This window comes from Chiloscyllium punctatum, chromosome 17, assembly GCF_047496795.1.
Source record: "Chiloscyllium punctatum isolate Juve2018m chromosome 17, sChiPun1.3, whole genome shotgun sequence".
Lineage (NCBI taxonomy): Eukaryota > Metazoa > Chordata > Chondrichthyes > Orectolobiformes > Hemiscylliidae > Chiloscyllium > Chiloscyllium punctatum.
In genome coordinates this window covers 92,176,810-92,186,615 of record NC_092755.1, presented here as the reverse complement: position 1 = coordinate 92,186,615, position 9,806 = coordinate 92,176,810, and the positions used below count along the sequence as shown (strand labels likewise).

At 39.6% G+C, this 9,806-nt stretch overlaps 1 protein-coding gene across 4 annotated transcripts in view; it reads right to left on the bottom strand.

Moving 5' to 3' along the window:
* Positions 1-450: 450 nt before the first annotated feature.
* The window catches only part of tchp (trichoplein, keratin filament binding), a 33,743-nt gene continuing 24,387 nt past the window's right edge, over positions 451-9,806 (bottom strand). For all 4 annotated transcript variants that reach the window (XM_072587905.1, XM_072587903.1, XM_072587901.1 and 1 more), the window contains 4 exons: positions 8,923-9,004; positions 5,072-5,257; positions 4,306-4,449; positions 451-3,573 (listed from right to left, as the gene is read on the bottom strand). In XM_072587905.1, coding sequence (XP_072444006.1) covers positions 3,541-3,573; positions 4,306-4,449; positions 5,072-5,257; positions 8,923-9,004 — 445 coding nt within the window. In that variant the 3' untranslated portion in view covers positions 451-3,540. The remainder of the gene's footprint in view (positions 3,574-4,305; positions 4,450-5,071; positions 5,258-8,922; positions 9,005-9,806) is intronic.

The following is a 9,806-nucleotide window of genomic DNA, read 5'->3' as shown; positions in this document are numbered from 1 at the left end:
TTTACTTGATCTGTTTTATTGATCTGATGAGCATCTATGAGGCATCTTGAGGTGTTTTTCCACATTTTATAAGATGCAAGATGTTATTGAGTTGTACACAGTTATGAAGAATTTCCCATTTGGTTATTAGCCAATCTGAAGCAAGATGGTGTAAAAACAGGAAGTGCTGGAGAAACCCAGCAATTGTGGTCAAAGAGAGAGAGTTAACATTTCAAATCCAGTGTGATTCTTCTTGAGAAGTAGGATAGCGATGGGTATGCAACGCTCAACCTCAAGATTAGGAACAGGGGTGGATTGTCTGGTTTCTATCTGATGGAAATCCTCCTGTCAATATTAATCAGAGGGCAGAAGCAATACCCAATTTGGCCAAATAGCCTAAGGCTCATATATAAAGAATCAGCACAAAAAAAAGGACAGAGAAAGATGTGACAAAGTACATTCACTATTTTACACATATGAGCTTTTATTCATAAAACAATAACTAATTAAAATAAATAGCATTCACAGTTTCAAATTGTAAGTGTTTTTCTGTTTCATGATCATTGCCTCTATGATGAAAAGTCACATGCTAAGTGCAAAGCCTAGAAAACAAAAGCTGGGAAGCTTTTGATAAACTTAAATGCTATATTACAAACATCAATAATTCAGTCTGAAAGCAAGTAAAGACACACTTGTTGGCTTCCCAGGCTAGATTTCAGAGCCATCAAGAGTACAAGCGAATTGGCAATTAATCAGTTGAATGGTTATACTAGAAGAGCTTTTAAAGGTTTTAATAGTCTGAAATTTAAATGGTTATAAAATACTCCTGAGTGTTGTACTAGATAAACAGCTTTGAACAGTGACTGTTCCTAATTAAGTGAAGTCACCTTTCACACGCAGATTAGTTCCATCAAAAGTGGATAGACTGAGCAATGGGAATATTTTTGTGACAAGACCCAAATGACACTTAAGACTTGCACTGCTATTTACAAAGAGCTAAGACCTCAAAGGCCCAAGCTGCTCAATATTTTCTGAAAAATATTTGTTTAATTTCTGCATCAGCTCTGATTTATATTAAATCTGACTCAGGAAGAGATTAAAATCATTTTCGAACATTGCATTTTGCCAATAAAAGTATGCTCAAGCAAAAAAAGATTCGAAGATGTTTCCAAAGGCATGACCCAAATGGCCCTTCCACGTTAAAATGATTCATACCAAATGAAACCTATCCTATTTTCAACTGCTTAGCAGCTAATTTAATCTAAAGTGATGTTTTGTGACACCTCGGGTCAATCAGAAGCAACTTGCCAAGGAATCTTTCCCCTACAGTATAAATTGTTGTGATCATCTGAGTGTTTGGCATTGTTCTGATAAGATCAAGATACAGTTTCATTAACTTGTCTCTCTTTTCAGTGATAAATTGGAGCTGTTAAATAGGCAACATTAAAACTCAACTAACATCTGCACTTTTGATCCCTGTTTTGCTCTGGGCCTTTGTAATGTATTCCCATTGCTAGAAGTAAGCAAGCAATCTACAACTGTGACCTATCCAGCCAACATTTTACCTCCCCAGTTTTAGCTGGCAAATTGTTCAGTAATGTGACAGGATGGAGCAGCCACATGCCAGAATGAAGGGTTGATAACATAGCATGTCTGCCTCCTGATCCTCTGATGTGGTCAGAAATCGCTTCCTGAAGTCAGAAATCTTTTTTAAAATATTCAGAGCGAGACAAACATGCACCCAGCATGTGAAGCCAATGATACTGGTTGGGTGAATAAAATTAAGCATTTTCAGCTTGATAGTCTTTAATTTGAGGGATTAAACAGCACAGCAGGAAATTTCAGATGAAGATGTTGGCTCTGTAATGAAAATGACCTCATACACTTTTTGAAAAGTTAGAGCTTGATTAAGTAAAAACAAACTTATAAAATTCATTACAAAAGCATAATTTATCATTAACCTTGTGTTCAGGAATGTTAACTGAAATCAGCTGTGTCCTCTAGATCTTTAAATTAAGAATATTAACATATTTTGCATCAATATTTAGATATCTACCAAAAAGGTTACCATTTCTATTCTGAAATCTCCAAGTATGTTAAATGTTGTTAAATCACATTGTTTCCTAAGTCTGTGCTCCCTTCCTTGATAGTATGCTAGCCTCCTAATTCACTCCTATTCCACAGCACTAATGTCAATCTTCTCTCTCTTGCAATCCCTGATCATCTTCTTTCCCAAGCTTCCAAACCCATTCCTCAATCTCTCTACCTGTTTTTCCCCTCCCTTCCAGATTAAAACAAAAAGTGAGGGAACAGCAGGGACAGTGAGAATCTGAGTCACATAAAACAAAGCAAAAGCCTTGTTACCTGATAATTAATGTGATCACCCAGCTCAAAAAATAAATTGGTGTTGCACAGCAATGTTAATTCCGAATATGGGAAGTGAGTGAGAAACTGAAAGCCATCAGGAAATAAAACCGATCTCTGCACTGCTCCAATATTTCTAGACTCTCAAGCTAAAGCTCACGTCCAGACTTTCAACAAAAATGAAAAGCCTTCAAATTCAAGACATTGTCATGAAATCTTTTGGTCCTATATAACTGGCCATTTGAATTTGGTGTTACAGCCAAGAACAAATTAGGCTGGTCTTGCATACATAAATTGATCAGGAAACATTATGGATTGAAGATTTTACTATCTGGTAATTTTTCTAAGCTGCCTGAACTCAAAATAAATGTTTCATATCTACCCCCTAGTCAACATTTTGTGCACTTTGCTTCCTGTTGAGTTGTGCCTCAGTTCCACACAATGAATCGTGTTAATTGGTCAAAACTAGATGAAATGTACTTGAAACACAGTTAGGAAGTTCTGCATTCTTCCCTCCTCCTGCTTTTTCACTTATTTGCTCGATGAACTAGACAAAATCTGAGTATTCTAGGTTTCTCCGTGATGCAAGTCTCAATTAAGACTGGGACTCCCTGGGTAAGACTCCGTTAACTAACTCTGCAATTAACATATTAAGTCCTTGAGATGATCTATCAGCAGAACTTTCAATTGTGATGTGGGACATAAATTGCAAAGCTATTGGAATACAGCAGATCTGAATCTCTCAGAATGTAGATTAAAGTAGTTGAGGATTATTTCTAGATCCTACACAATATGGATATCAGAATAACATGAATGTTGTCTACCAACCACCCAGAAACACCCATTACAGAACAAACTATCTTCCAGGCAACAAACAAGGGGTAAGTCCTGTGAACCATTTATATTTAATATGTACTAATCTCAGGCCAGCAATGTGTTGAGTTAGTGAGATCCTTAGAGATTTGATCACCTCTGTGGTTTAACATGTACTTCAGCCGAAACTTCTGAGTTAAGCCTCTTCTTTTCCTAAGTGTAAATTATCGACAACCAGATCTGTCAGATAAAGAGAATGAAAACTTGGCTCTGTCTGGTTACATTGAGAGAATCAAAGTAACAAGGATTTGATTCAGATACTCAATCCATTCCAAGGCAAGGCTCAGTTTTCACAAGCTGGTCTTATATTTCACAGCTTCTGAGCTATGTCCAGGCTATTCTTGGTCGGTGGAACATCTAATAAAATATAAAAAAAGAGCAATAAAAATCAGGCTTTCACTTTTTTAAAAGATAGGATAGCTTAGACTATCAGTATCTCAGTATCATAGAGTCATAGAGATATACAGCACAGAAACAGATCGTTCTGTCCAACCCGTCCATGCCGACCAGATATCCCAACCCAATCTACTCCCACTTGCCAGCACCTGGCCCATATCCCTCCAAACCCTTTCTATTCATATACCCATCCAGCCATGTATCTGTTGCTATGTGCTGTGACCTTTCCCAAACAGGTTCCTTCAAGATTAGTTGTAAATTTCACTTTGTTAATTTTCCCACACGCACTCCAATGTCCAATGATACATGAATTCAAACAGCAAGGCAGTGACTGTGCAGGTTCACTGCTCTGTCAGTTAGCAATGTGGGTTTCTTTCTCTCCCTCTCTCTTCTGCACTGACCTCACCATTGTCTGTTTGTCTGTTCCTCTCCCTTTTAGAAGTGCTGTTGTTTTGATTTTTTTTTCCAAAAGTTCCTAAACAATGCAACAGCATATAAAACAGCAATTGCTGTTCCTGGAATTTGAGGAAATCACCTCCAACATCTAAAATACCTCAAAAAAAAAGGCTGCTGTTACAGCCAGAAATTTTTCCCATCCTCCATCTTGGTTTACCCAAAATCCTCCTTAGACAGCATTTTGCCAACTGAGGCCTTGCAGTGCTCCAGGCATCCAGTTTCACTGTGTATAGTTACCTTCGGTTCATAGCCTCGCTGCCTCATCAGCTTGGCCTCATGTTGAAGCATCTCTTCATGCTGTCTTTCTTCAAGCCTTTCCTCGTTTTCCTCTTCCTGTTGGCGTTGTAACTCGTCCAGCTCCTGCCTCCTCCGCTCTTCAACCTATGTTAAAAATAAGAAAATATAGTTATTAAAAAGTCCTATGTTGTCCCGTATTTTCGTTAATTACTTATCGATAGCATGAAAGATCTTTGCATAGATTACAGCAGAGATTTCAAGATCTTGGTGGAATTTAAACAGAACTGTAGGACTTTATACTATAATATTACAGAGCTCTGATTGATCATTGACAATACTTCCGCCCTGATTCCTGTTCTCCTGAAGATGCACTGGAAGATGCAGCATTGGGTGGATGGGAGGTAGGCAGTGGAAATCCACTTGCAAATTTTCCTTTCTTTCCGCAAGTGTTGGCCTCTCCTCGTTGTTCCGTCAACTCATTGTGTGAAAAAAACAGGAGGGAACTTACATTTTACTGCCATTTGCACCACAGTGTGTTTCCCTGGTTGATTCACTGAAGCCAATTTTAGCATGATTGTGACAAAAATCAACTAATTTCATTGACCGTGTAAATAATCTTTGGCGTATGGCTGTGCTCAGTAAGTCTGAGGAACAATTCATCCTTGTACACTGACTCACTTAAATAAGATACAATGGTCAAAGTACATCCATCAGGACCATACTCAGACGATTAATGCTTGTTAATCAATAGATTTGAAGATGAAACCTGTGCTGCAAGTTCCTCCTTGCGAGCAGTTTTCAGCTCTTCCTCTTCCTCTTTCTCACGCTTTGTTGTTTCTTTCAGTTCCTCTAGCTCCCGGATCAAGTCCTCGCGACGCTGAACTGATTCCTCCTGAGCGCGTCGATTCATATCAAGCCGCTCCAAGATTTGCTGCTGTCGTCCTACAAATACCTAACAAGAGATGATCACATTAAATACTCTACTTAAAATAAACTGTACTGGACAGGTGCAAAACTTTTCAAGTTAGGTTTTAAGGTTAGGTAATACCCCTTTTAATCTGTCTGACAATTTATACCTTAAGCCTAATATCATTCCACATCCCAACAGCAGGACTGTGATATTTCTTCCATTTCTCACAGTAGTTAATTTATGAACTCTCTGAGCGACTTTACAGTCTAATACTATTTAGTTCCCTACAAACTCTGGGAAGTTTTAGCTCATCCCTGTTTTGTACCATTAGTAGACGTGTCTGATTATTTTCAGCCATCTATACAGTTTCTTCAGGACTTTCAGTAATCTCCTGGAAAAGCTGCTGAAGAACTTTCAGACCAAAATGCAAAGGCAAAATGGTACATGTCGGAACAGACTTAAGTATGACTATATAGAAAGTATTTGGAGATGCCAGTGTTGGACTGGGTGTACAAAGTTAAATATCACACAACACCAGGTTATAGTCCAACAGGTTTAATTAGAAGCACTAGCTTTTGGACCGCCGCTCGACAACCACCTGATGAAGGAGCGTCGCTCCGAAAGCTAATGCTTCCAATTAAACCTGTTGGACTATAACCTGGTGTTGTGTGATTTTTAACTATGTAGAAAGGGCATAGAGATACCAGCTGAGCTATAGCTTTGAGTAACATCTAGTAATCCTTCAAACAACTGTGGACAAGTAGAAAAGCGAACTGTCTCAATAGTCTGTCTTAGACACTTTCAAAATATCTTCCAACCTTGCAATTTATCATCTGGAAGAACAAGGGAAGCAGATACATCATCACATCTATGTTTGAAACAAAACAGAAATTGCTGGAGAAATTCAAGAGGTCTGGTAGCATCTGTGAAGAGAAAGCAACGTTAATGTTTTGGTTCCATGACTCTTCTTCAGAACTGATGGTAGCGAGTAAAAGGTAACTATATATGCTGAAGTTGGAGTGTGGAAGGGAGGGAGAGTAACAAATGTGGAGATGGAGCCCAGAATAATAGCTAGACAAAGGAATTAGTAAATGTCAGCCTGGGAGAATCAATAGCTGCTAATGGGGACTAAAATAAAGGGATGGCGATGGCCTAGTGGTATTGTCACTGGTATGTTAATCCAGAGACGCAGGTAATGTTCTGGGGACGCAGATTCGAATCCTGCATTGGCAGATGATGGAATTTAAATGAAACAAAAAAAATCTGGAATTAAGAGAGTGATGATGCCCATGAATCTGGTTCACTGATGTCCTTTAGGGATGGAAACTCCTTCCTCCATCCACTTACTCCACTCTCTACAACCTTCTCCCTAGCCCCACCCCCGAGGCTTCCAGTCTCATTCCTGATGAAGGGCTCCTGCCCGAAATGCCGATTTTCCTACTCCTCAGATGCTGCCTGACCTGCTGTGCTTTTCCAGCACCACTCTAATCTCGTCACCACATGGGCTGCTATGACAAACAACCCATTGTCAGCTACTAATGGTCCCCATTACTGAACTTCTTGTCTGCCCAACTGCTGCTCTCTCTCTCTCTCTGGGCTCTAACTGCACCTATCATTCACTCACCACTTTCTGCACATATATCAACGTTTTCTAAGCAACATTCAGTTCTGAATAAGAATCACTGAAACATTAACTCTGCTTTCTCTCCACAGATGCTGCAAGACCTGCTGAGTTTCTTCAGCAATTTCGGTTTTGTTATGAATTTCCTGCATTCGCACTTCTTTGGTTCATGAAGAAAGCTCACTACAACCTTCTCAAGGGAAACAGTGATAAACAGTAAAAGCTGGTGCATACAGCAGCATTCACATCCTCTGAATAATTTTTATTCAAAAGGGAACTGTGTAATTCTCTGTCAGCCAATGTTCCTTACAGCTTCAGATTGCACCCCCGCCCCCCCCCCCCAACCTCAAGGTACCCGAAACAAATAACCATTCTTCAAACAATTAGCATCGATAGTGTACTTCTATAAAAGATGAATGTAGCAATTGTAATGAGTTCCCTAATTGGACCAGATTAACAGCCCCAAAACAGGGAGCCCTGGCTGACAGATATAAACAGGAATGTCAGACTTGCTCTGAGGGAGCTGCATCAAGGTACATAAAGGGTGCCGAGATACTGTGGAATTATTTCAGTAGCAATAAGAGAAATTCGCTTGCAACAGTTGCCTTTGAGTTGGGGTAAACATTTCTGGCACCATGCTGTTATTTGGGAAGCTTGACTCGTTCAATCCTACCGTCAAAGACTGGGCTCGGTACATGAAAAGAATGTATTATTTTGTCTGGGCAAATGACACTGGGGCACATGAAAAGCAACAGCTTTTGAACTCTTGGTTTTTCAATTATTAGGAGCCTAATTTTCCCTGAAGTGCCAGATACTAAAACCTTTCAAGAGTTTATGAATTTGATTAAGGAATACCATGACCCCAAGCCTCCTGTAATTTTGAGTCATGATCGATTTTACTTGGCAATTCGAGAACCAGAGCAATCTGTATCAGGATTTTTGATTGGGTTAAGACAATTGGCAAAGGCGTGTGACTTTGGTCAGTATCTTGCTTATTGTGAACAGCTGTTATGCTGGATATGCAGTTTGATGTTTCACCAATTGCCCTGAAGTATTGATCAAAAGATATTTAGCAAACTCATTAGAACTGGTCATTTATTCTGAAGAGTTTAATGTTTGTAAATAAGGTGCCTTATTAAGAGGCCCACATTCAAAAATGCAAGGAGGAATGTACATCAACAACACATTGCATTTGTGAGGCTGGCTTAATCTGCCCCCCTGCTCCTGGTAGAACCAACAGCACAATTTCATTCAACATGACACTATCCCTCCGCATTCCAGCCAAACCCCAGCATGGTCCAAAGCCTGCCCACTCTGCCTCAACCCTGCTGGAATTTACACCACCCCCACTCAACCTAACCTACATACGCACTCATCCACTTACCTGTAGCCTTACCCCCTTACCTACTTGGCACCCTAACCACCTAGCACAGTACTCCCTCACTTATTAGATTAGATTAGATTAGATTACTTACAGTGTGGAAACAGGCCCTTCGGCCCAACAAGTCCACACCCACCCATTCCCCTACATTTACCCCTTTACCTAACACTACAGGCAATTTAGCATGGCCAATTCACCTGACCTGCACATCGGGAGGAAACCGGAGCACCCAGAGGAAACCCACGCAGACACGGGGAGAACGTGTAAACTCCACACAGTCAGTCACCTGAGTCGGGAATTGAACCCGGGTCCCTGGCGCTGTGAGGCAGCAGTGCTAACCACTGTGCCACCGTGCCACCCACTATTGTACACACTTCCTTTCTCACTCATTGTCAAATGGCCTTTCTGACTTCAACTCCTAAAACATGGCAACAATTGTTGCAAAAAGTCAGGTTCCTTGGCACGCAACCCTACTCCTGAGCTGAATTGATTTTTTTTCCCCTGGTTTCCTCTGCTGGATGCATCCAGGAGAGCTCAGACTTGAAGTCTTGGCCGATTAGTAAGTGGGTAATTTTAAAGCGGAACTTGGTTGAATCTGTTCTGATGATAATCGGAATATCTGAGCGAATATCTACATACGCAATAATTTGACATGTTCAAACAATTAATCTTCGCAAAGTCAAGCAAGGAACAGGACCTCCATACCTCCTGCATTAAACGCATTCTTGCTTGCCTCTCTCTTTCCCACTCCTCTTCTCGTTTTTGCCACATCCGTTGGGCCTCTTCCCTGGAATCAGAAGGATTTTGTTGCAAACTTAAAAGCCTGTTTATTCATCCTACACTTTAAGTGCTGCAATGAACTAATACATATTGTAGCTGCAACATGTTACATTGAAAATTGAGAAAATCACCTCCACAGCAGCGGTCCCCGCCCCACAGATTAATTCCTACAACACAACCACAGCCAAGTCACATTCTACTTATAAAGGTTCTCAAAAGTAAAGGAAATTAATGTTATTTCTAACCCAAAAAGGTTCTATTCTAATTTACACTGCACTATCATGGAAACGTGGCTTGTGTTTCCAATTAGATTTTTCCTTTCATTGAGTTGGAGAACATAAATATACAAATTTTATTAAATTTAAACAGAATATAGATTTTGATTGTGATGTACACTCTAGAGAATGGTCTTTTAATGGCTTTTAAGTATTTTGGAACAGGAATTGTTTCTTAAAGTCTGTTTACTCTGGAAGATTTGCCATCTTGCATTTCTGACTAGATTTGTGCTTTTGGTTGATAAAGATGGAACATGTGGAGGAAAGAAAAATAGTGTTCAAACTTAAACTCACTAAAAATTTCAAAGGCTCCTCAGAAAAATTGCAGAAAGTGCAGCGATTTGAGACACTAATCATAAAGTTTAAAAAATGTCTGGTTATAAACTGTCCTATTCTGTAACTTTACACTCATGATTATTTGCTAGCAAATAATTGATTATAACTAGAGCACTCTTTAGCCAGAAACTACCAACATCTGATAAAAATATCCAGTAGATATAATGCTCATCAATAAGTGGAAGGTTCAATTAATTC